Source organism: Poromitra crassiceps (assembly GCF_964638095.1).
Source record: "Poromitra crassiceps genome assembly, chromosome: 18".
Classification (NCBI taxonomy): domain Eukaryota; kingdom Metazoa; phylum Chordata; class Actinopteri; order Beryciformes; family Melamphaidae; genus Poromitra; species Poromitra crassiceps.
Genome location: NC_139636.1, coordinates 21203044 through 21230898, shown reverse-complemented (window position 1 = coordinate 21230898; position 27855 = coordinate 21203044). Strand labels below are relative to the sequence as shown.

Sequence of the window (27855 nt, the reverse complement as noted above, 5' to 3'; positions counted from 1 at the left end):
GGGGGGCTGTCAGTCAAGGGCCCTTGGAATTGTCCACCCCGCCTGGCTACGGCCCTGAGGGCACCAAAAACTTTCAACTGATAATAGCCTATCTTGACATCCACCTATCAAATAAGAATGCTTGCAACATGGCTACATGACATTTCATGGATGCAAGTGTCATGACCTGGCTCGTGAAGCCATGACAAAAATGGGAGACACACTGTTTAGAGTGGTAAATCATAACAATTTTAATGAATCAAATGTAAACAAAGATACAAAAATGTACTATGAGGTGTGTAAGTCAGTGAAATCAGTGCGTCAGCTGTTGGATGAGTGCAGAATGGTGGGTAGAGTTAAGGTGTAGAAACTAAATTCACAAACAGAGTCATGGTGCTGGCATGGAGAGGGAGAGAGACAGACTGAGGTCTGCCAGCCAGATTTAAAGCCTCCTGGAGACTGATCAGGTGCTCCAGGTTGCCCTGATTAACTCCACCTATACTGGACCTGCAGGCAATTAGAGAAGGGGAAACCACACACACAAGCACACCAAGCCCTGCAGCAGCATATGCACGCACACGCACACACACGCACACACACACACACACACACACACACACACACACACACACACACACACACACACACACACACACACACACAAAGCAGGCCCTGCAAAGCAGAGGGCCATCACACTAGGGCATAAATGTTAATCTAACTTCTAACTTGGACGAACGTCTGACCAGCCAGCATCTCAAGCGTGGAAGAAAACATGGCGTCTCGTTTCAAACTTTCCTTTTCTACGAAAATGGCTCAGCGAAATGTGTTCCTGAAAACATTTGATGCATACAATAGGCAATGCAGTGTCTCACTCTGCCTTTGTTTTGGATTTAGAACAGTTACAGCTTCTTCCCAACTGCATTCAGCCTCATCATTAAGGCTCGAAAGCCCCTTATTACATCACTGATAACATCACAATTGCTCAAGTGACATCACTGATGACATCATAATTCACCGATTTACGACATCACAATCGTGACTGACACCGCCACAGACACCGCCAGCTGTCGCCGTACTGACGGAGGCTCGAACCCACAAGCTCAATACTGCTGGGCAGTTGTAATCCAACTCTGTGAGCCACTGTGTCACACTTATTAGGACAAGTTTTCTCAGAGCTTTTCAGTCTTTTGTCTGGGTATCCATTTTCATAACTCTGACTGAGGCTCGAACCCTCAACCTCAAAACTGTCATGCAGCTGTCAAACTCTGTGAGCCACTGAGTCTCACAAGGTCAAGTCATTTCTGTCAGAACGATTCAGTCTTCACTTGAGAAGTTCTTCAAAGTCCAAGCTTTCACTGAGGCTCAACCCCAAAACCTCCAAATGATGGTGTGGCCATAGGTGTCATTTACAATGGACATGTCCCCACCACTTTTCAACACAAACTCAAATATCGTCTGACAGAGATTTCTGGAAATTTGAGCCTGGAAAAGTATGGAATTTTGAAATGGAAAATGTGTAGGAGCCCTGTTATGGGGAGTCAGTCAGTCAGTCAGTCAGTCAGTCAGTAAGCCCCTGAGACATTTCTTGGCCAGCCCATTCCAGGTCTGGCAAAAAGGTAAAAAAAAATAAAAAAAGATATCTGTATCTGAATAGGACAAATGTGTTAAAAATGACTTTTCTGTCTTTAATTTGTTCCACCATCTGGCATTGCAAGAAAGCTTTATCTCCTTCCTCCGGTTTTGTGCCATAAAGCAATCACCCTTGTAGCCTATACTGTAAAGCAATGAAGCAGCTTCCATAATAACCCAGTGGCTCAATGTAAAATGCAATAAGTTGGCCAGTTGAGGCTGCCAATCATTTTAATGTCTCAAAATTAACTTTGTGATGATTTATTGATGTTAAATGCCACACTTAGCGCCGCCTTCAACCATACTAGTGCATCACTGACAAACAGACTTCCAGCTATTTGGAAACAAAAGATCTCCAGCTGTGTAGGGATCACCGCGGTTCTCAGTCACCCTGCGAGAGCCGGGCCCTCGTCTGTGACCCCCTCGCACATCAAACTTGACTGCTCGTGTGCTGTCTGCGCGCCCGGTTGTCGTGTAGGCTGTGTCGCTCTGTCACATAGACTGTGTCGCTCTGTCACAAGACATGTCCCACATTTGCAGCCGCCGTCGCTTGGCCAGCGGGACGAGCGCGTTTGTCAGGAGAGCTGACATGCATGCCACTTTACTGGGCGACTGACAGAGGGCAACGTCGCACTGTCACTTCTCCCACAGCTATTGCCTGAGGATAAACAGACACACAGACACACACCCGGACACACACACACACACACACACACACACACACACAAGCGCACGCACACGCACACACACACACACACACACACACACACACACACACACACACACACGCACACACGTTGATGACACAGGGGTAAACAGAGCTGGAGTTAAGAGTGACTGACTGACTGACAGACAGACAGACTGACTGGCTGGGGTCTCTGTGTGTCACCCCTCATTCTCACAATCTCCAGCTGTCACATCAAACGCCCCCCCCCCCGTCGCCCCCTCCTCCAGAATCAAGCTTACCCCAATCCACCCCCATTCATCACTGAGATCTCATCAGACTGACTGAGTGAAATGCATCCTCTAGCTCAAGAGGACACACAGATATAGTATCACCCTCCTCAGATCATCCCTGAATAAATATTGCCTCATACTGTTGTCACTCTCTTGCAGACAGGCCCGCTGTCTGAGGTGTAAATATTACACCTTATACACCTTATATTGCATATTTGGCAGCGATCACAAAGTTTATCTCTAGGTATTTTTTTTTCTTTCAAATTTCAGCGTTTTTAGATTTGTTTTATAGATCCTAACCCCCTGATATACATCACACAGAATTGCCTTTCAGGTATTGCAGCAGTTTGCTCCAGCTCTGCCATGCTGCTTTATGGACTTATGGTGTCCTCTGATGGCGAAAAGGTGAATTACATCAGTTGAAATGGCTTTTTTACTGGCAAGATTTGTGTCTTGTCTTCACTAATCCATATTCTTCATTAATGTCTGTTTAATGCAGTGGTGGCTCTCAAACTTCTTCACTCAAGGACCCCTAAACTGACACAAATTAGACCACACCCCTAAACTGACACAAATCAGACTGTAGACCCCCCATTTGATAAGATTTTGTCCCAGGGTCCCCCATCTGATAAGATTTTTGCTTTTAGACATTTTATTGCAGAAAGTGTATGAAACCCATGACCAAAATAGTCGTACATTCTGTCATTGTGTATTACTTGGAATTAGTGAAAAAAAATTATTCCCCTTTTTGTTGGGGAAACCACTGGGTTACCTCATCACTGGAACCCTCTCAACGACCTCCGGACCCCGCTTTGAGAATCACTGGTTGAATGCATACAATAGTTTCCCAACCAGTGAAACCAAATAAACGCCATTTGCACCTGGCACTAGCATGTGTTTTCTGTGATCAGATTGCAATCGGATAGTGCTTGACCACATTGACCTGGTTGCATTTACACCTATGTGTCTCCAGTGTCCACATTGAGATCTGATTGCGAACTGTTCAGGCAAGCTCCATAGAGTAGAGTGGCAGAAAAACAGTGCTGACTGTTGCTGTATGTGGTTTGAGAGGACATATTGCATTTACACTTGTGTTCAATGTGGTCACAATGCGTCCCTGACCACCTCCGGAGGTGGTTCGGCTGATCAGAACACAATCCGTCCTCGATGTGTCTTGGGGGCGTTTACACCTGTACTTTCAAGTGGTCAAGCACTATCCGATTACAATCTGATCACAGAAAACGCATGTTAGTGCCAGGTGTAAATGGCCTCATAGATACATTCAGCTCTAGACCCTCCATTTGAAATGTTGTAGTATGGCCCAAATCCAAGATTGGTGTTGTTAATATGAATTTAATTAGATTACATAACTGCCTATTTATTCTGTATATTGATAGAAAAGAGTGGATGATCAATGAAGATCCAGTGGCCATTTTTTATTGATACTATCATTTTTCTAACTTTAATTAATGAAATTAAACTGTCCATCTTGTCAGATCCTTGAACAACTTCACTGTGGGAGCTTGTACTTTGAAGCAAGCAGCAGTTTGTCTCAGTTGGATGTGGTGCCATTAGATTGCCAATAGGTGGCAGTATTTATTCATACAACATATTTGTCTTGGGGATGAATAATCACTGAACTATTCACATCGGATCAATATCATACATCTAACCATTTATATAGTAATAATAACCCAGAGAAGCAGATGTAGTCTTGTCAGGAACGTGGCCATGATCTCGAAGCTCTTCCCCCCTGCACACTGCGCTATTTCAAGTTGCTTTAGATATTTATACAGCACAGATCTCATAAATGCGAGATGGATAAATGTGGGGCTGCTTAAGAACCTAGAGAGAGTTGTTAGCATTCTCTCTGTCGCTCATCTCTTTTAACCTGATGCATTATGGACGCTGGAAGATGCACACATCAGGACCACCCGGCCTGCTTCCCCGGTGGCTCGCTCCAGTGTCAAAGCTGCTTAGCTCCAGTGATGCCGGCCAATTAAGAATGGAGGAGAGCGGACCGCTGGGAGCTGCCTGCTTCTAAGTTCATGTCGGAGGCTCCCAGAAGCTCGGGTCATGGGAGTCTGGGTTCTGGACATGAATGATTAATCCTGAAATGGACTTGTCCTCCTCATCAGAGCCTATTGTTGCTGAGGCTGATAATAGCTGGGTGAATAAGACAGGAGCAGCTGTTCCCAGTTTATCTCACAAGTCTTACTCAGGAATTTTGTCCTCCCAACACACCGCCAGGAATAAAAGTAGACAAATGCACTGGAAATATAGAACACATTATTATTGTAAATCTGTGAGACGTGTTACTTTACTTTACTTTGACTTCCTCCAAAAAAAGCTGCCTTACCGTGTTTCCATTTGATGATGAAAGTTGGTTTGAACTTCAAAGATCACAAAATGTGAACTCGGGTGTGTTTGAACAAGATCAAGCTCAAAATATTATCAAAGATATTCATTTATTTAAAAGGAAATAGATAAAATACAAATGAAAATCATTTTTTTCCACATTTAAACGATTTCATGATAGTCATTAACAACAAAAAGAAACCAACTCTGTCCAAGGAAATTAATTTGCCTTCTTACTTGCAGACATTTCTCTTGTGACTTTTATGACATGGATAGTTTTGACACAGGGCTCTTCCAAAAGTGCTGTCTGTGGAATAAATACTGTACAAGTGCAATGCCAAGTAAACAATACATCACATCTGATCATTCGTCAGTAAACATCTTTTATATCAAAGAGCTGAAATGTTCAAAGTTTCATCGATACAGTACATTTATAGCAAACTTCACATACACCCTCGGCAGCCTCAGAGTATCTCACATTTAATTATCTCCCTTTGGAGTTCCCCAACCGCCTTCTGATTAGCGTTGTTTTTCACAACCTTTTGGCTCAAGCGCAGCCTTACCCACTCTTCTCACAGTTCAGCTGCCCTCTGCTCTCCTTCAGCTTGTCCCTCTGGCCCTCGGGGGTCTTGGAGTCTCCTCTCAGCTCGCTGACCACAGCTCGGAGCGATCTGAACCTGTCCAGCCGGGGGCTCTGGGCCCCCTGAAGCCTGACCTCTGAATCCTGACTGGCACTGAGGGAGCTGAGGGAGCGCACCGCCGCCAGGCCACGCTCCTTGGGACAGCGCGGTGTGGTCATGGTACCGCTGAGCACCCCCGGGTGCTCCGTGTCCCGGATCACCTCACACAGGTAGCGGGCTAGGTCCTGGCTGGAGAAGGACATGGTTTTGTGGGAGCGGCGGAAGGTCAGGGGGGACGGCAGGGTCTCCGTCTCCGAGGGGGGACAGGCCAGGCGCAGGGCGATGGCCGCGTTCCCGTTCCCGTTCGGCACCCCCTTCTTGCTGCTGTCCTGGGGCGGCTTAGTCTGCGGGTAGGAGATGATGCATTGTGGGTAGCTGTAGCGAAGCGACTGCGCCGGGCTGGGCTGGATGGAGCGCTGCAGCTCCACCAAGTTAAAGGCATTCTGAGACAGAGCAAAGAGAGAGATAGAGAGAGAAAGGGGCGAGGGGAGAGGAGTAGAAGAGACAGAGCAGAGAGGAGAGAGAGAGAAAGGGGAGAGGAGTAGAAGAGACAGAGCAGAGAGGAGAGAGAGAGAAAGGGGAGAGGAGTAGAAGAGACAGAGCAGAGAGGAGAGAGAGAAAGGGGTGAGGGGAGAGGAGGAGAAGAGACAGAGCAGAGAGGAGAGAGAGAAAGGGGTGAGGGGAGAGGAGGAGAAGAGACAGAGCAGAGAGGAGAGAGAGAAAGGGGAGAGGAGGAGAAGAGACAGAGCAGAGAGGAGAGAGAGAGAGAAAGGGGTGAGGGGAGAGGAGGAGAAGAGACAGAGCAGAGAGGAGAGAGAGAAAGGGGTGAGGGGAGAGGAGTAGAAGAGACAGAGCAGAGAGGAGAGAGAGAGAGAAAGGGGTGAGGGGAGAGGAGAAGAGACAGAGCAAAGAGGAGAGAGAGAGAAAGGGGTGAGGGGAGAGGAGGAGAAGAGACAGAGCAGAGAGGAGAGAGCGAGAGAAAGGGATGAGGGGAGAGGAGAAGAGACAGAGCAGAGAGGAGAGAGAGAGAGAAAGGGACGAGAGGAGAAGAGACAGAGCAGAGAGGAGAGAGAGAGAGAAAGGGCGAGGGGAGAGGAGAAGAGACAGAGCAGAGAGGAGAGAGGGAGAGAAAGGGGTGAGGAGGAGAGACAGAGCAGAGAGGAGAGAGAGAAAGGGTGAGGGGAGAGGAGGAGAGACAGAGCAGAGAGGAGAGAGAGAGAGAAAGGGGTGAGGGGAGAGGAGGAGAGACAGAGCAGAGAGGAGAGACAGAGAGAAAGGGGTGAGGGGAGAGGAGGAGAAGAGACAGAGCAGAGAGGAGAGAGAGAGAGAAAGGGGTGAGGGGAGAGGAGAAGAAGAGACAGAGCAGAGAGGAGAGAGAGAGAGAAAGGGGTGAGGGGAGAGGAGTAGAAGAGACAGAGCAGAGAGAGAGAGAGAGAGAGAAAGGGACGAGGGGAGAGGAGTAGAAGAGACAGAGCAGAGAGGAAAGAGAGAGAGAGAAAGGGGTGAGGGGAGAGGAGGAGAAGAGACAGGAGCAAAGACAGAGGAGCGTAGAGACAAAAGGGTACGTTTTCTTGCTTTGTTTTGGAGTAGAATAGATAATGAAAAACAACACCGCCACACGACACCAATCAGTGCCCGGAGCAATGTAGCTCGGCTAATGCTGCTGCCGGCAAATGGACCTCTCTCTGACTGAGATGGAGAGCCACGGTCTACCAAGAGATGTTGGCAACAACGGCATCATTGATTGGCCAAGTAATTAATTATCTGATTGCAGATGGGGGAAAAATGCTATTACCAGCACTATTAAAACAAACAGAGGCATTAACAGCTATTGGTATCTACTTGCTTAATTTCACTAATTGACTGCCATTCCAGATCTCCAGGGAACCAATATTTGGTGTTAATTTCAAGGCACCCACAAACCCCATTCTCTGCTTGGCTGCCAAGCACTATCAAATGCCTCTGTTTATGTGACCGTGTTAGTTGTTAGTGTTTTTTCATCCTCCTCTAAAGGTGCCACAATATAGTATGATGCCAAAGAAATAGACTACTTGACCTGATGATGGCCTAATCAGTGAAACATACAGATTTACTTTATTATACATAGACCACGTAAATGAGAACCCTTTAAAAAGTGCTTCATACTCCGAGTGTGTGTGTGTGTGTGTGTGTGTGTGTGTGTGTGTGTGTGTGTGTGTGTATGTATCAGTCTCAGTGTGTGTGTGTGTGTGTGTGTGTGTGTGTGTATGTATCAGTCTCAGTGTGTGTGTGTGTGTGTGTATGTGTCAGTCTCAGTGTGTGTGTGTGTGTGTGCGCCTGTACGCTTGCGTGTGCCATACCTGATCCTGCTCCCCCCCGCCCTCCTCGTCGTAGTTGAGCACGTTCTCCCGGATGTCCTCCCACTCGCCGTGGTGCGCCGACACGTGGTACACGCCCTCCTTCAGGCCCTTGTGCCTCCTCCAGCAGGAGTACAGGAACAGGCCCAGCATCAGCACTGGGGGGCGCCAGAGAGAAGCTTAGCACAGCCATTAAAGGGGGTGGGGGGGTAATTAAATTGAGATTATGAGGTGGAAAAAAGCAACAACAACAACAACACATCCTTAGGCGTGAATTGAATGTATAACGTGAGTGGAATGTGACGATGAGACACTGACTGTATTTCGTGTTCTTCTTCTTTTTCGCCTCTGACAGTGCTAGAACAGCCCAGTCTGCAGTGTGACATGCATACATTCTTCTCCTACGTAACTCGGCATGATAATAACAGTTCAAGTGTTGTGCGGGGAGCCTCCGTCACATCGCTTTTAGCTCATTTCTGCCCTGCAAGGCCGATTAGCACCACTGACTGTGCTAATGGAACATACTTAGAAACAAAAGCACCACCTTTCCCACCTATTCCCTTTGATGTTTGCTCTGTTCCGTGTCTTATCAAAGACCGCAGCTCCTCGGAAACCTATTAACCGAGTCTGCACTCCTCCCAGCTTATACCCAAAGCCTCGGCGGGCTGGGGCTGAACGCGGGGGGAAATGCTGCTGGGTCCTAAAGCACACACATCAATCACAGCTATTGTGTGCTGAATTATACAACATGCTGGACTGACCTTTAAAGTCCATTAATCTCAACCAATATTTTTCTCCCATCTGCCATGCCTCTTTCTCTTTTTCCCTTTCTCGCTATCTGTTTGTACTAGTTCACGCTTTGACTCTTCCTTTCTTTTTTATCTTTATAATTATTTCTCCCCTCTCTCTCTCTCTCTCTGTCTCCTCCTCCACTCTCGTTAACTCTCTGTCTCTATTTTCCAGGCCCTCCCTGGCCTCTGTCTGGCCTCAGCCAGCTTTTATCTCACACACTATAGATGGGGGATCCATTTCAACTGGAATACTTTGTTTGGGTGTGTGTTGTTGTTGTTGTAAGAAGCGGTTTAATGGGAGAGCCTCTGAGAAATGCAGGGTAATCACATTAGACGGAATCTCTAAAGTAACGGCATAGAAAGAGAATAATGTATATTATAAGCGTTCATTGGGGTCACACAAATAGGTGGGTTTTCAGGGACGAAAACAGAAAAACAACTCCCGGAGACAAACAACCTACGGAGCAAAGTCCCCTCAATTAAAGATCATAATGTCCTCTTTATTATTCTCACACCGTTCGCTTCCCGGGAACCGTGCTGTAACACCTCAACCAGTGCTGTAACACCTCAACCAGTGCTGTAACACCTCAACCAGTGCTGTAACGCCTCAACCAGTGCTGTAACACCTCAACCAGTGCTGTAACACCTCAACCAGTGCTGTAACACCTCAACTAGTGCTGTAACACCTCAACCAGTGCTGTAACACCTCAACTAGTGCTGTAACGCCTCAACCAGTGCTGTAACACCTCAACCAGTGCTGTAACACCTCAACCAGTGGTGTAACACCTCAACTAGTGCTGTAACACCTCAACCAGTGCTGTAACACCTCAACTAGTGCTGTAACACCTCAACCAGTGCTGTAACACCTCAACTAGTGCTGTAACACCTCAACTAGTGCTGTAACACCTCAACCAGTGCTGTAACACCTCAACCAGTGCTGTAACACCTCAACCAGTGCTGTAACACCTCAACCAGTGTTGTCATCAAGTCACTATATGCCGAGTCTCGAGTCCCCAGTGTTCGAGTCCGAGTCCAAGTCCAGAGATACTGAACCTGAGCGAGAAACATGAGCTGGAACACACGTGCCTGCCCTTGCACAAAATCGAATAATGTAAAGGTATTAATATAGCTATCTTATGCCAATTTATTAGGGCCTATTACAAACAAAACAAAAAACAGTCTTTAACAAGTCCAAGTCCTCGTCTCCAACATCATCAGTGCTCTCGACTACAACACTGACCTCAACTGCTGTTTACGACACTTCACTTCCCATTTCTATGCTGCCCTCATATCATCTCAGAGAGAAAAGAGAGAGCGACTGTGAGCTCCCTCTCCATCCTCAGTGTGCGGTGCAGGCAGAGAGAGCAGTATCGATCAGGCTGACCCGTCTGCTGCACCGCTGTGCCTGGGCCATCCGCAGAAAAACACCAGAATCTAGATGAGGCACCCCCCTCACCTCCACTATTACCTGCTCTTCTCGCACGCACACACGCCACACACGCACACTTACACACACACACACACACACCCACCCACACACACACACGTGCGCACACACCCACCCCCACATACCACACACACACACACACGCACACACGGTACAGGAATGCCCAAGGCCAAATAAATCAAATACATATGAATGCATAAGCAATTCATGAGAGCTTGCACACATACAGCACAAGCGCACACTAACGCACGCACACACACTAGGGCTAGGTATCGCTACTTGATACCTTTAAAGGTATCGACTGAAATGAGTACCAAGTAGCCTCAAAACTTCTCCAGTCCAATGATACCTGCTGTATTCCATCCTTTTGTACACAGCTCTAGAAAAAAAAATACTATTTGTATGGTTTTGCTCGCAGCCAATTACTGCAAGCGTCCTTCGATTTAATGCGACGTGTGATTGGCCCACTACCGCAGCAGCTACAATCCATACAGTCTGTGGTGGTGAGGGCGAGCGCGGTGTATGTGGCGGAGTTGGCAGTTCAGCGTGCCGAGATGCCACCAAAGCGATCAAAAGTATGGGGAAAAAGAAAAAAATATTCTATTGGTATCGGTATCTCTTTAAGGGTACTGGTATTTCCTACTGGTATCAGTTTTTAAACGATACACAGCTCTAACACACTGACACACACACACATACACACACACACACACACACACAAAACAATGCTCAAGGCCAACTACATGTTCAAATACATACAGATGCGCAAGCAATTCATTAGAGCTTTCATACACACACACACACACACACGCACACGCACAATCTGAGCCCCCTGTGCCTGCAGCCACTGCTGGCCTGGTGTGCAGCGGTGTGCAGCTACCTCTCCACAAAGATCAATACCAGTCAGGTTGGAGAACAAACACAGAAGTCATTCATCAATCCCTAATGTAGCTGCCTCCTAGCCCTCCACCCGCTGTCTTCAACAGAGTGTTACCATGTTATCCCCGGCCAGACCCTGCATTATGAATGAGCACAGTGTAAACAGTTACAACCTGTCTTATCCCCGGCCAGACCCTGCATTATGAATGAGCACAGTGTAAACAGTTACAACCTGTCTTCAACAGTGTTACCATGTTATCTCTGGCCGGACCCTGCATTATGAATGAGCACAGTGTAAACAGTTACAACCTGTCTTATCCCCAGCCAGACCCTGCATTATGAATGAGCACAGTGTAAACAGTTACAACCTGTCTTCAACAGAGTGTTACATATTATCCCCGGCCCGACCCTGCATTATGAGCACAGTGTAAACAGTTACAACCTGTCTTATCCCCAGCCAGACCCTGCATTATGAATGAGCACAGTGTAAACAGTTACAACCTGTCTTCAACAGAGTGTTACATATTATCCCCGGCCAGACCCTGCATTATGAGCACAGTGTAAACAGTTACAACCTGTCTTCAACAGAGATACCATGTTATCCCTGGCCAGACCCTGCATTATGAGCACAGTGTAAACAGTTACAACCTGTCTTCAACAGGGTTACCATGTTATCCCTGGCCAGACCCTGCATTATGAGCACAGTGTAAACAGTTACAACCTGTCTTCAACAGGGTGTTACCATGTTATCCCTGGCCAGACCCTGCATTATGAGCACAGTGTAAACAGTTACAACCTGTCTTCAACAGGGTGTTACCATGTTATCCCTGGCCAGACCCTGCATTATGAGCACAGTGTAAACAGTTACAACCTGTCTTCAACAGAGTGCAGCGTGAATGTATATGGATTCATCGGCTCCAATCCATGTTTCCTGCTGGTATGAACGAAGAGCTTAATTTGACTCCATTCCTGTAGCTGGAGACATAGCCTATATCTGTAAACACTCGTCTATCAATAATGACTAGTACAATGATTTATGAACGGTTCTACACAACCTGATACTCCCAATGTGCTACAGTTGATTTCCATACAGATTTTTAAATGTTTAAATGTTTTGAAATATGTATATATGTTTGCATAATGTATTTATCCAGGATATAATCGTATCAACACCATAGCCATTACGCATTCATGATCATGTGTGACATAGTCTACCTATTAACTGTGCTAATTGCTGATTGTGCCCACCTGTCATGTTGTCAGTCACAGCCTAGTTAAGACCTGTCTGTTTCAACCATTCTGCACTTGCACACTGATGAAGGCCGGACGGCCGAAAACGTTTTGTTGCTAAAGAAAAAGAAAATTAAAAACGATATTCCTTGAGTGCGGTCCCCACCTTTTCATTTATTTGTGACATTTCTATATTGGACTACGCACCTGTCTGAGCGCAGTGGTTACCTTTTCTACTTTCAACAGAGTGTTACCATGTTATCCCCAGCCAGACCCTGCATTATGAGCACAGTGTAAACAGTTACAACCTGTCTTCAACAGGGTTACCATGTTATCTCCGGCTGAACCCTGCATTATGAGCACAGTGTAAACAGTTACAACCTGGCTCAATGAAAAACGCTTGACCACTTTCGCGATTGCACAAATCTGAGGTTAATGAGGAATAGTTACAACAGGATGATAGATGATCAGATGATCAGAAATGTCAATGGAATGTTGTGTGAGGTGGAAAAAAGAAAGGCAGTAGTAAAGGATACATGAGATGGAAATGAGAGACAGGTGAGAGATGGAAAGAGTTGAGAAATAATTTATTTATCAATTTTCACAAAGGAAAGAAAAATAAGAGAACAGGCACTTTACATTATCATTTGATGTCCAGACTCCATGTAGAACAAATGGATTTCTTCCGTTCGTTGAAAGTATAATATCCAAGTACAATATCTAATGAATATCTAATTCACTGGCATTCTAACCTCCTGCTTTCAGTAGGGTTAATGAAGCGTGCTGAGAGCTGGGCTGGCCTGGCTCTGAGTGGCACATGCTGAACTCACACATTCTGCCTGCTCGCTGATGGCTTATCTAAAACTTAATAATGGATGATCGCTTTAACTTTTAATGCAGGTGGTGGCGGAGTAGGAGTCCCATTTTAATTTAGCAGTCCCGCTCAGTGCAGGGAGTGCGTAGTGTGTGTGTGTGTGTGTGTGTGTGTGTGTGTGTGTGTGTGTGTGTGTGTGTGCATGTGTGTGTGGGTGCGTGTGTGTGAAAATGGTTGCAGTGGTGATGAGGGTTATCATTTAAAAAAAGTACATTTAACTGGCTGTTCCAGACCCATAAGGACTGTTGATCATGAGGTAGAACTAGTTTGTGTGCCTCTCTTCATTTTTTGCTTTAAATGTGAGAGAAGATTTTCTTTTTAGGAGCTGTGAAAATATAATAACAGAATGCAAAGCCCCCCATTTCCAATGTGAATGATTATGGATTAGTCTGTGATTCTTGTTGAGGTGAAAAGTTTGAGCTTGAATATAAATGGCTCATCATCAGCGACAGTGGGCATCTTCAAATGCCTGCTGCGCCCCTTCTTTGTTTAGCATGCAACACATGAATTTTCATGAGTGATGCTGAGGCCACACTTTATCATCTTTGAATTCATTATCAAATATTGAAGAGCGCTTTATAAGATTCAAGGTTCAAGTGTCAGGATAACTGATGTTCCAATACTGGCCACATGCCCTGGGGGGGTTGTGGAGTCATTTATTGAGGAAGGGACACTGTATTGAATTGCCCAAGCATTTTATAAGCCTGTGACAAAAAGACTCATAAACTGCAGTGTGGCTCTACAGAGGGCAGTGAGAGCTCCAGACACTACAGCATACAACACACAAACACACGCACGCACGCACGCAAACAGAGACGCACACACACACGCACACGCACACGCACACACACACACACACACACACACACACACACACACACACACACACACACACACACACGTTTGTACAGCTATCTTAGTGAGGACATTCATTGACATAATGCATTGCCTAACCCCTTACCCTAACCTTACCATCACAACTAAATGTCTAACCCTAACCTAAACCCAATTCTAACCTAACCTTACAACCAAGTCTTAAGGCAGCTACGCACCAAGAGCGATGCGAATATACACCACGAAATTGCAAAATCTTGCAAATCTTGACCCACCTGTCAATCACAGCAACAGATGTGTACACGTCGGACGCGAATTTCTGAAAAATCGACCGTGGTCCGAAAAAATGAACACCGCAATAACGCTCAGCGAAACTTCGCAGTTGGTATGCATGGTTGCATTGACTGATATAGGTTCGAAAAATATTATTGACGTGCGAATTAATCGCACGGAAAAAATGCTCCTGGTGTGTAAGGACCTTTAACCTTGGGCGTCCGGGGCGGATAGTGCAGCGGTAGATTCCCTGCTTACCAACATGAGGGCTGCAGGTTCCAGCGCCCGCGTTACCTGCAGCTTGTTACCTCCAGCTTGGTCATGCGACAGGTTGTCAGTTGGCCCTCACTGTGGGTGGGAAGATGGATTAAGGGTATGTCTTAAAGGGATAGTTTGGATTTTTTTGACGTGGGGTTGTATGAGGTGCTTGCATACAGTCAGTGTACTACATGTAGCAGAATGTAGCTGGCACAGTCCCAGTTTGGAGAAATGAAGACGTAAATGACGTCTTTTCAAGTCAACTTGGCATCTCAGGGCTTGTGGAGACTTATATTACACCAGGTGAGCAATATGGAGGCATTTTGTTTTCTTCTGTTGTTTTTTTAACGTTTTTTCATGACCTCATGACCCTGTTCACACTCAGCTCTACTTGCCTGACACGGCCGCTCTCCATTTCTCCAAACTGGGACCGCACCAGCTGCATTCTACTGCATGTGATACACTTACTGTCGGCAAGTACCTCATACAACCCCACATCAAAAAATCCGAACTATCCCTTTAACCTTCAAACAGTCTGTGAGAAAGTGAGGACCAGCCAAAACGCCCCCACTTTCCTAAAATGTCCTCACCTTACCTTAAAACTCAAATTGGTTCTCACTAAGATAGCTGTGCAAGAACGCAGACGCAGACACACACACACACACACACACACGCACACACACACACACACACACATGCACACACACAGCTCCAGACACAGTACTACACACACACTGAAACTCAGAATGTGTCAGCAGTGATACGGACACATTTAGGTTGGCTGGGGCAAAAAGAAAGTGACAAAGAAGAATGGCTGGAAAGATAAAAACAGACAAGAGGCAAGTGAAATGAGAGGATGTGTGGGAGAGATGAAAACGTAAGGCTGAGGGTAAAAATGACTTATGTGGTCATAGCAGAACATGGGAACAGACGGGACATCAAGGTGATGAGAAATATACAGAAACACATAAAGAGACTCCACGATCCTCCCGGGACTTTTACAGATTTCCTGTGAATGGCAAATGAAGAAGTACAGTGCAGTACACTGCCCATGGAGAAATCACATCCTGACACAGCTCAGGAGATCAATACAGCTGCAATACATGGTGCATGAATAGATGTTGCTGCACCAAACAGGAAGGGGGAAAACAAATCAAACAGTAGATGTTGCAGATAAGCAGGAGGCAAGTAATAATACAGCGTGCAGATGGAAACAAACACAGATGTTGCAGAGGCAAAAACAAAAGGCGGCATAAAAGATGGAAAGAAAGGTATTAAAGATGCAAACGCTTAAAGTCCCTGTAAAGCAAATTCTGAGATTTGTTTCCAATCAGATTACACATGTTTGAAATGACTTGCTGAAAATGTGAAAAGACTTGTAGGAGTAGTACTGAATTGTGGAGGTGGACTGGCAGCTTGATTGGCTGTCTTGCTGTCTTTCCATTTTGCATTGGTCTATTTTGAATTTGGCCCCTCCTCTCATCTTGTCATTCATCGTCTTCATGTTGCCAGGTATCTATCGGGTAGGTTTGAAACCTAATTTGATATAAGTTATTATTATTATTATTATTATTATTTTTGGGGGGGGGGGGGGGGGGCATTTGGCGTTTAATCATTCAAATTTGGCTGTGTGCTTTAATTTTGCTTCACACAGACTTTAAATCAGAAGACCCGAAGCAGAGATGCAGGCAGACAGCGTTGGGCTACTACCACAGGTAGAAGATGACGTAGTCCACATAGCTACCTAGGAAGGCCAAGACACAGATGCTGATGGCGAACATGGAGCTGACGCTGAGGCTGTTGCCGTCCTCCTTGTGGAACATGGCCGTCGTCAGCTCGCAGTGGCGGCCCCGGTAGCCCTCGCTGCAGCGGCACGTGTAGCGCGCGGGCGAGTGGGCCGCGCAGGTGCCATGGCGGCACGGCCGGGCGGCGCACAGCGTGTACACGCACACTCTGCCCGAGGGGCTCTCTTTGGTCATGTGGCCCGCGGGGCACCTGTGCAGAGACAAGACAAGAGAGGGTAACTCACTATGCAGCACAGACAAGGGAGACACGGGGGAAAACTGTCGGATACAAAGCGCACCGAATTGAGCAGAGCTATGAAAGCTAAGCTGACACCATAAAAATAAATCCCTTAGGTACCACAGCGCGCTTGTATCAAACACCGCACAAAAGGTGCGCTCTCTTGAGGCTACACTCTCTCTCGATTGCAGGATAGCCGAGAAGGAGAGACGGAGACAAAGTTAGCCGTTGCTGTAGCTCTTCAGCATGTATTCGTGTGAAATATATTCCCCGGCATGTCGTTTGCCTCCGCTCCCCCATGTCTCTCGTAACCTGAGGCTGTGCTGCCAGCGCAGAAGGTGTAGTGGACCTGCCGCTGTGCTGCAGAGCCCCACACTGGCTGAGAGTCTTAGATCACAGCCAGGGAGCAGAGGAGGCGTACCGGGCTGCAGAGTTTAATGAGCCAGCCAAGACACTCGACGCTCCCTGCTGTTATAATGTGCATCACTCAGGCTGACACACCATTAGACCTGGACAGTAACAGGAGTGAACTCGGCCGAACTGTGGCCGCTACATAGCACCTGCCACTGGTGGATGCTTCTGTCTGAAGTGTAGCTACAGGGTAAATGTGTTGTTAGCTTAGGAGGCTGCAGTAGAAAAGACAGGACAACGTGCCCATATATCTAAACAACTCGGAAATATTATATACAGTATTTTGTTCTATGCATATACAGTAGCAAGTTACTTGTAGCCAGATGTATGTTTATGTTTTCTTCTTTTGATGTGGCTTCCTATGTGTGTATTGTGTACTGAATGACTATATCTTTTGTTAGGGCGATTTCTAAACAGCCATTGTTCATTTGATCAAAGATGAGGGCGGCTGTGTGCAATGTGTGTCTCTGAATGTGTAGCAAGTGAATTATGTAGGCCGTACAACACAATCCTGCATACTGCACTGGGAGGACTGTAAGCCCTCGTTATGAGCCAGGGTTATTTATTCTTTATATGAGTGCACCTGCACTCGTGCTGCCTCCAGAGATCCACGCAGATGAAGGGAGGAGAGCAGTGGTGTTTTCGGCAGGCTTCTGAAGAGCAGCCGGGGGACACGCCCTGGGAGCTGACCACCTGAAGGCCCTCTGAGGGCTCCTTGTCCAGAGGCATGGAGTGGCCGTTAAGCCTCAGATCCCGCAGACAGCCTGGCCAAGTGGGAGAGAGAGAGAGAGAGAGAGAGTGGGAGGGAGAGAGAGAGATAGAGAGAGAGTGGGAGGGAGTGAGAGTGGGAGGGAGAGAGAGAGAGAGAGAGGGAGAGAGAGGTGGAGAGAGAAACAGAGTTTACAATGGCAGAAGAGACTATAGGACACCAGTCCTCGGGCAAAATCTTTTATGGACACACATTTACACAACTCGAATACACATACATACTAGTTGACTTGATACACATAAACAGACTTGCTGACACAGACCAACGCACGCACGCACACATGCGCAGTTTGCGCACACACACACACACACACACACACACACACACACACACACACACACACACACACACACACACACACACACAGTTCCAGGCTAAGTTATCAGCATGGATTTGTAGTTGGCTCACTGTGGGGTGGATCAGGTGTAAGCCTGCGTGTTTTTTTTCTTTCTGAGCACCAGAACTTTCCTCATTAAAAGCAACAGGAAACAGCCGGAAGGCGCACAAAAGGCGGCCGCTCCTGAAAATGGCTGCAGCTGGCGTCCCCCCGTCAGAGTGCTTTCAAAAGTCAAGACATGTTCAACTTTTAAGAAAAGTGTGAACGGCAAACATGAACGGCATGAAAGGTTTGACCTGGTGGCACAGAGGGTTAGCTCGCTGCCCAGCAGTATTGAGGCCTCAATCACTTTTGAGATTGTGTGTTTTGAATGGCGACAGCCAGAGGAAAGAGAAGAAAGCGCCCAGAGATGACCTACTTCACTATTTCTAAATTGATTAAAAGCTAAAATATAGCCTTTTTCAGATTTTGACCTATAGCCAGGCACTTCAGCATCAGAAATACAGCATCAGTGGGCAGTGGCTTTGTGGTTCACTGTGTATGTTAGCTGCCCTCAGAGGGAGAGGTTGTGAGTTCTAACCAGGATCTGCTGTTTCTCAATGTGTTCCATGTGTTTGAATACCATCAAGATCTAATGTTGTTTCAATTTTCAAGCTAAGAAACGGCTTGTGGCTGCTACCCTTTTGCCTATATTGGATTATTGAGATATTTTATATGTTGAATGCTCCAAAATCACATCTTCATGTTTTAGATCCAGTTTACCATGCTGCTTTACGATTTGTAACAAACAGCTCATTCCTCACACATCACTGTGTGTGTACTGTATGAATTGTCAGGTCAGTCATCCCTGGACATAAGAAGACAGTCACATTGGTATTTGTTTGTTTACAAAGCCATCCTGGGCCAGCTACCAATTTACTTATGCACCTTGCTCACTCAATCTAGAGGTGCTCATTACAATCTGAGATCAAAAACCTCTATCTCGTATCATGTTCCTACTGTGAGAACTGAGTTTGGGAAACATGCTTTTAGCTATGCTGCTCTTTTCTCCTGGAACCTGCTACAAAAGGATTTGAAATTAGATTCCCTCATTAGGATGGATCATTACAAATAACAAATTGGACAACTGCTGGGAAAGGAGTGCTCATGTTTTTAAAATTTGCCTTTATTTGAATTGCGAACCAATTTGATTTACTTCTCGTGTGACCCTATTGTTTTGTATTTTTTACTTGTGTTGGTTTTAATGTATTATATGTGGAATTAACTGTATGCTGCTTTCTTGGCCAGGGCCCACTTGAAAAAGAGATGGAAATCTCAATGTGATTACCCTGGTTAAATAAAGGATTAAAAATAAATAAATAACGTGTAAGATTCCTCTACAACAATACACAAACACAAAGCACCTTGATGCCCCACTGTAAAAAAATAATTGTGGGTACAATGTCCGGTTTAACGTGACTATTGTTGCAGCTTGCCATTTCCTTTGTTATACTCGGCTGCAGACCCGAATTATAAACCGGAAACTGGAGTACGTTATAAAAGTTATAAATATAATCACGTTATAAACAACTAACCAATGCTGGGGGTCCGTATGGAAACAGTGTTACTCGAAATGGTTAAAAGTTAAATCAATTTGGTCATTCAGTGGCGTTTTACTGCCATGTAAAGTAACTATTACGCTAGCCACTAGCATTAGCCACAGTAGCCGACTACCCACAATGCATTACGTTATCCCAGCGCCCGAAGCAATATTTTTTTTCGGATGATGGCGAAGGCTGGAGGCACCCTCTCTGCCTGTGATTGGCCTAGCGTCAAACGTTCATCCAATCACATTCGCTTGGCTATCCTGCGTCTCTTTCTACAGTCTGTGGTCAGACAGACAGCAGTTTCGCTTGCTAGCATGCATGAAACACTGTGTGTTTATGTTTTTGATATAGTCTGGTCTCTGGTTTATAATGCTGCCGCTACTCTTGGCAGTGCACGTATGTAGCCTACAGACAAATAAAAAAGAAAAGATAAAAGATTAATGAGAATTGATCAAGGGTTATATAAAAACAGTGTCAATGCTCATTTACTCATTCTAACACAAGAGTGACATATATTTGAATTGAAATGATCTATCAGTATGTGGTGTTTGCCCAGCCCTTCATTGGGAATTGCAGCTTCATGGAGTGGGATCACGTGGAGATGGTCTTCAGAAACCTTGATGAGATTGACAGTAAGTAAACATTGTTTCAGAGACATGGTGTAGTTGTGGAAAAGTGTGTGAGTTTGGAAGAGGAGTGCACCACTAGGTGGAGACATGCATCCATAGCAGTGTTGATTTCGTAGACGAAAACTATGAGGAAAAATGTTAGTCGACTACCTATTTTCACTGGTGAAAACTAGACTAAATGTTAGGGAGGGACGAATTAGGAATAGATCCAATCAGAAGAGAAGATGTTAAACATCTGTGTCTGTATTGCACATTCAAACCTTAAAACAATTCCAGAATAACAGATTAATATATCTTTACAATAAGTTTGGAAATTCGAATGAATAGTTACGGTTTTCTTTGATTAAGATGAGATGAAAATAGTCGACGAAAACTTGACTAAATAAAATCTGGATGAGGTTGACTAAATATGATAAGAGTTTGAGAGAAAGTGGATTATAGCTCACTCAAATAAACATGTGAATGTTGGGTGATATGCAAAGGTTGTTGGTTCAATCCCAGCCTCAGGCAATTTCTTAAAAAGTACTCACATTATAAGCAGTGATCCTTCTTTATCATCATCACCAGTAGTTTGAACACTAGAAATAAGCTGATGAAGGAGACTAGTCAGTCCCTGACTCTAGCTCAACTCACTGGTACAAATCTCACCTGTCTCACTCTTTATGCTCTGTGTTATTGTCAGTGTGAATACAGTGTGTAGAAATCAGAAGCTTAACTCCCAACAGCTCATAGCTCAGTCGGCTGAGTGGCTGTGTCACTGTCTCTGTCTGACAGGTAGACTGTTGGTTCGATTCCCGATGGAGGAGACATATTACAGCACTGCCCTGTCTTTAACAGCGTCTCCTACAGGCTGACACAGAGTGACACAGCGCCTCCTACAGATCCACAGAAATGGACACTGTGGACAGACATGTACTGAGTCTACAGCACTTTTTCAAAAAGTTGTTTTTACTTTTTTCAAAAAGTTGTTTTTACGCCTAGCGGCAGCCAGCACATCAACAACACACAACAACATACTTCCGATGTCGATAAAATTTCAGCTCTCTGTGGTTTTCTGTCTCATAACCCTCAGCTCATGTCTCTGCAGAGGTCAGGGGGGGAGAACATCCCCCCCCTTAGATCCAGGCAGTGCCAGCTGAACGGGAATCGAACCCACAACCTCTGGCCCCGGTGTCCCTGTGTGTATTATTCCTTCACACCACCAACTGCCCTTCACACTCACAGCTCTTCTCCGGGCGCTCTTGTCTCTTCCCTCTGCCTGTCACCATTCAAAACTGACTGAGGCTCGAACCCACGACCGCAAAAGTGGCAGAGGGCTCAATATTGCCGGGCAGCAAGCCTACTCTCTGTGCCACCAAGTCAGACTGATTAAATGAGGTTTTCTCAGGGCTTTAAATGACTCTTTCCTCTGGCTGACGACATTCAAAACTGACTGAGGATCGAACCCACAACCTCAAAAGTCACTGAAGCTGAAACCCACAAGCTCCTAACTGCTAGACAGCAATCCAACTCTCTGAGCTAGTGGGTCATAGTGATTAAGACTAGAAGATTAAAGTATAGTCTTTATGCATCTTAAAATATGTTTTGAAGGGACCTTTTAACACATTGAGTGCCAGCCATTTTTTCAATCCTGTAGGTAAGTTGTGCCAGGTTTTTTTTTGAGGATTCTGGCTCATTTTACAACAGCCGAGGATTCTTTTCTGTTAAGACTTCGTGAACACCAATCATCTAAAAATAACTAATAGAATGTGTGCTTTCTCTGTCTAAAAGAGTTAGTTTGCAGAGTTAGTAGTTATGTAGATATTAGCCGTTGAGTACAGCATGGTTTTAGCGTATGAGACAGCAAGCTGAGATAATCGCAGTTTTGTGAAATTCAATCAAACAGCAGAACAGTCACCTGCCTGTGATTGTGGGTGCCCTTGGGCAAGTCTCTATACTGTATTGTGTGTGTGTGTGTGTGTGTGTGTGTGTGTGTGTGTGTTCGCGCGTTGCTCCGCGGCTCTGGGGGGAGGGGATCTCTGTCCGTTCTTTGCCCCCGCGGCGTGTCTCTGTCTCCCGCTCTGTGTGCTCTCTCTCTCTCTCTCTCTCTCTCTCTCTCCTCTCTCTCTCTCTCTCGGGACTGGGGGGAGGGGGAGAGAGAGGGAGAGAGTGTGTGTGTGTCTCCGGGCTCCTCCCTCCGTCTGTGCTGCGGGGGAAGGATTCTCCGCGGCCGTCTGGACTGTAAAACTGTTTCTTGAGGTTTGAGTAAGCTTTTGCGATTCTGGTCTTATTTATGCGCGGGGGTGCTCGAGTGTGTGTGTGTGTGTGTGTGTGTGTGTGTGGGATCGAGGGAGTTTTCGCCGAGCTGCTTCCTTGAAAATTACACTGTGGCTTTCTCCAGCGCGCTGGCTGGCTGCTCTGGCTGTGGCTGGCTGTGGCTTTCTCTGTCTTGGGAGAGAACTGTCGCCACTTAGTGGTCGGTAAAATAGATTATACACATTCTCTTCCTCCGATAGTGATATAGAAGACGTAAAAGGGGTTGATTGATGTCCCACCGTCAAAAAAAAAAAATGTTTATGTAAGACGAGATAGCTCGTCTATGGCACTTAACCGTTGGATTATGTAAGACGAGATATCTCGGCTATGGCACTCAACGTGTTAAGTTGAATAGTATTTGAATTATATTAATATGACGTGAGTTTCTATTCGCCTTGCACAGAACACCTTTTACTTTTATACTTGAGTACATTTCAGAGCCTGTACTTTTTTCCTTTTACTTGAGTAATTAAAGTAATTAAGTTGAATCAGTACTTCTGCTTTACCAGTCTTTTTTTACACAAATAACTGTACTTCTACTTAATCAGAGCAACAATGTGATTAAATTTGGAATGACAAGAAAAAATTACACGTCTGTGCAACAGGCTAAGTAGGCCGAAATAACTCAGATATAGGGTTTGCAATTGTAACGTTCCATATAATGAAGTATCTCATGCTTGTTGATTTAATGATTGTTTTGCACCTGCTGCTCACGTTTGAGATACTTCTGGCTCGCCAGGAAAGAAGGTGGGAGCAGCCGAGTACAGTCAGCCAATCAGAGGCAGAGAGGGGCGGGTCATGCCTTCGCCATCATGGGAAATATTTCTTATTAATTAATTATTACTCTCTCTATGTCTCTCACCCAATTTCAGCTCTCTCAGCCAATTTCAGCTGTAAATCAACATAAACATTACATTTCAGCTGTTAAAAAATTTCAGAGACTTTATGAACTGTTAAAACACAGTCTCTGTCTTTGTGAAGTCTCTGAAAATTGTTAATGGTAAACATAATAATACAGTAATTTAAGGACATTAAAGCCGGCCGCTAGGCGTAAACAGATGGTGATGTTAAAGACAGGGCAGTGCTGCAATGTCTCCTCCATCGAGTCTACTTAACTATTTCTAAATTGACTAAAAGCTAAAATATACAGTAGTCTTTTCCAGATTTTGACCTATAGCCAGGTACTTCAAAAGTCATACAGAGAGAAATACAGTCCTACAGAGAGAAATACAGCATCAGTGACACTGCCTTTGTGGTTCACTGTGTATGTCAGCTGCCTTCAGAGGAAGAGGTTGTGAGTTCTAACCTGGGATCTGCACAGACTGAACCTTCATCTGTTTTTTTTTAAGGCAGCAAAGTTATTTGTATTTGAATAAAAGTGGAAATAGGCATAATCTTCTTTTAGTTTTTATTACACTTCAAATTAATTTGAGGATATTAACGCCGGCCAGTGGGCAGTGTTGTAATATGTCTCCTCCATCGGGAATCGAACCAATAATCCACCTGTCAGGTAGCGACAAAGACGCAGCGACTCATCCTGCTGAGCTATGAACTGTTCGGAGTTTTTGAATTCTACACACTGTGTTCACAATGACAACAACACAGAGCATAAAGAGTAAGATAGGTTGGAATTGAATGAGTGAGCAGCTGTTTATCTGACTGAGCTAGAGTCAGAGACTGACTAGACTCCTACATCAGCTTATTTCTATCAGTGTTCAAATGATGATCAAACTGATGATGATAAAAAACAAATGCATCATAGGTGCTGCCTGATGCAGGGATTGAACAAACAACATCCACATGTTTCTTTGAGTGAGCTATAGCCTACTTCCTCTTACGATGTTTTCATATTGTAGCTTTAAACCTTGATCTGTGACTGTTGAAGTACGTCTGACAAGAAGGAGATAAGAGAGGAATATGAGTGTGATTTGAAAAAGAACGTTGCGCTTCACAATTAGGAAGTTCTTTACCAGAATTAAGAGCCTGAAAATCTTCAGTAAATATCCTGCATTTTTTTTTTTTAAGATGATTTTTTGGGGGGTATTTCTGCCTTTATTTAGATAGGACAGTAGGCAGACAGGAAAGGTGAGGATAGAGAGAGGGGATGACATGCGGCAAAGGACCTCGGGTCAAAGGACCTGAGCCTCCGTCGTATGTGCTACCAGGTGAGCACGGTATCCTGCAGTCTTTGATATGTCACCTGGACCAGATTTGATTTGATTTACTTTATTGTCCACCTTAGTGGAAATTTGTATTTGGCTTCTCTTCACAGCACATACAGTATGTTACGTATTGTGCACAATCAGCACACCATAAAACATAGAGAACATAGAACATACATTATACATGGTGCAAGTTAGCAGATAGCAGCAGCTTGCAGCTAGCAGCAGATCTTTCCAGGTACTACATTAAATCGCTGGGATCCAGTAGATCTGGATGCTGATTGATCTGTGAGGCCACCAAACAGGTTTCCTCGAGTCAGGGAGTGGTGTATGTGTGTGGTGAACATGCCATTGTTCAGAGGGCATAACGACAAAAGCTCTGTTCCATCTGTGAGCTTCTGTCAGCTGTTTTTACTCTGATGGGTTTGGCTCCAGTTTGGATCTCATTATCAGTTTCTCATCTTGCTGCTGATTCCTCTGATCCATGTCCACTGACAAGGGTATAAAGACCATGTGCTAAACTGAGGGACTGCTGGTTACACTTCAAGCCTTGGCAAGTGGCACACCCATCAAAGTAAAAGCAAAAGTAAAAAGTTGTCAGAAAAATAAATACTCAGTAAAGTGAAGATACCTGAAAATCCTACTCAAGTATAGTAACAAAGTATTTGTACTTAGTTACTTCCCATCTCTGGGTTTAGGCATGAGGAGTGATGGTTGGTTAGGTTAATATCAGGGTAAGAAAAAGTCCACAATGACCGGCTCCCCTGGTGGGGGGAGAGACCAACCTTCCTGGTTATATCGCTGATGGCTTCCCTGACAGGGAAAGCACCGGGGAAAGCCACTGCTTTGTTCATTTTCATTTTCATTAATGAGGAAAGGGCGCTCAGAGACACTGACTCCAGTCCTCCACACTTCATCTGCTTAACACTAAGGCATCAGATCAGTGCCACTGACTCCAGTCCTCTACACTTCATCTGCTTAACACTAAGGCATCAGATCAGAGCTACTGACTCCAGTCCTCTACACTTCATCTGCTTAACACTAAGGCATCAGATCAGTGCCACTGACTCCAGTCCTCCACACCTCATCTGCTTAACACTAAGGCATCAGATCAGTGCCACTGACTCCAGTCCTCTACACTTCATCTGCTTAACACTAAGGCATCAGATCAGAGCTACTGACTCCAGTCCTCTACACTTCATCTGCTTAACACTAAGGCATCAGATCAGTGCCACTGACTCCAGTCCTCCACACTTCATCTGCTTAACACTAAGGCATCAGATCAGAGCCACTGACTCCAGTCCTCTACACTTCATCTGCTTAACACTAAGGCATCAGATCAGAGCCACTGACTCCAGTCCTCCACACTTCATCTGCTTAACACTAAGGCATCAGATCAGTGCCACTGACTCCAGTCCTCCACACATCATCTGCTTAACACTAAGGCATCAGAAATACCTTTGGGCCAAACTGTGAACTGTTGAGATAAGTGGGTATGAGTAACCACTGAATCATTTATCAGTCCATGCATTTTAAGAGGAAGATAAGTTATGCTGCGAAATCCATTATTTTGTCAATGGATTTATATGCATTTTGCATATAGAGTCAGATTCATCCATCCATAAATTAATCTGTTAATTCATTCATTCCATCCATTGATCCACCATCCATTGATTCGTTAATTTACTCATTCCTCTGCTCAACCACTTACATAGATGCTCAAGTAAGTGTTGCGAGGCTTTCACGGGGTAGTTCAAGTTTTTGAAAGCCCAAATCAAGTCTCAAGTCTTTGAGGGGTCAAGTCTCAAGTCTCTTATGAATGAGTGTTCTATCATCTACTGCATGCCTGCTTAGAACACTGCATAGCTAAAACTAAAGAATTCAAAGCATATCGTGTATTATCCTCACTCCTTTATTAGCATGCAGTATCAGGATTGATTAGTTGACCTTATTATTAATAGACATTTCCTTAATGGTAATGCACCAAAAAATAAAGTCTAAAATGTTTTGAGGACGAGTTTCAACTCAAGTCTCAAGTCATTGTGTGTGCGACTTAAGTGGGACTCGGGTCCAAGTCGCAAGTCCAAGTCCCCATCTCTGATCACATATTCAGCTGTCCACCATCGTTCATCCGAGCATTGCATACAGTCTTTAATTCTTCACGCAAAAACAGGTGCGTGCCTACTGCCTACCGAGGAAGCTGCGGTTGTTTCCCGATGGGAAGGAGTTCCCTAGCATCACCGCCGACGGGTCAATGATGATCTCCTGACTCCGCCCAGGAGAGGCTGTCACCTCCCGCCGGCCGCCTCCTCCGTCCAGCCGGAGGGTGAACTCTCTGCCGTAGCGATCCAGCTCCACCTCGTGCCAGTCTCCGTTATCCAGGTGATGGAAGGGCAGAGTGAGGTTGTAGTCTCCATCTCCGAGGTTGTAGAAGACGGCCAGGAGACCCTGAAACACCTAACACATACAGCAGAAGGTTACACATCTGAAATCCAGATTTCCAAACACGCTGGTGAACCGAAGAAACATGCACAAAATAAGGAAAATTCAATCTTATGGTGACCTCCATTCCAGAGTTTGGATTAGCAAAGCTCTGCTACTGTTAAAGCCTAAACCAGCTGATATGAGCCAGCCTGCTTTGTCATCAGTTACACTAGTATCACTGAGCTGGTGGGGTTTCTAGGGCTTGATACGGTTTGTGTGGGAAAAATAGTGAAAAGGATTATACACACACAAGCTATGAGCAGCAGTCATTTGTAAACTGACAGACTAAATATGATACTTCGTTGATGGGCAAAAAGAAATCCTGAGCACAACATCATTACAAGAAGTAGGCCAGCGGCTCCCATGGTGAAGAAAGGACGCTAAGGTGGAATGTGAAGTTTGTGTAGTCAAGAACTGTGAAACTGTAATTAGGTGAGTCTGGGAGGCATGGATGTCTTCTGAAGAAATCAGAGTAAACTATTTGAACTGAACTATTTAAAAGGGATTGTCTACATTTAAGAACCTGCCACAAAAATGGTATGGAGAAATTCTGCCGAAAATATGAATTCAGCAATTTTGCAACCATGATGCTTAATAAAGCTAGCGTACACACTACAGCACTACATGGCAGTAGC

General features: G+C 45.2%; 1 protein-coding gene across 1 annotated transcript in view; it reads right to left on the bottom strand.

Moving 5' to 3' along the window:
• Nucleotides 1-5482: 5482 nt before the first annotated feature.
• LOC310793225 (neural-cadherin-like) overlaps nt 5483-27855 on the bottom strand; it is a gene marked incomplete at both ends in the record, with an annotated part of 117855 nt that continues 95482 nt past the window's right edge. The window contains 5 exons of the mRNA XM_083654988.1: nt 5483-6046; nt 7943-8097; nt 16270-16520; nt 17542-17722; nt 26929-27193. Of these exons, the coding sequence (XP_083511114.1) occupies nt 5483-6046; nt 7943-8097; nt 16270-16520; nt 17542-17722; nt 26929-27193 (1416 nt within the window). The remainder of the gene's footprint in view (nt 6047-7942; nt 8098-16269; nt 16521-17541; nt 17723-26928; nt 27194-27855) is intronic.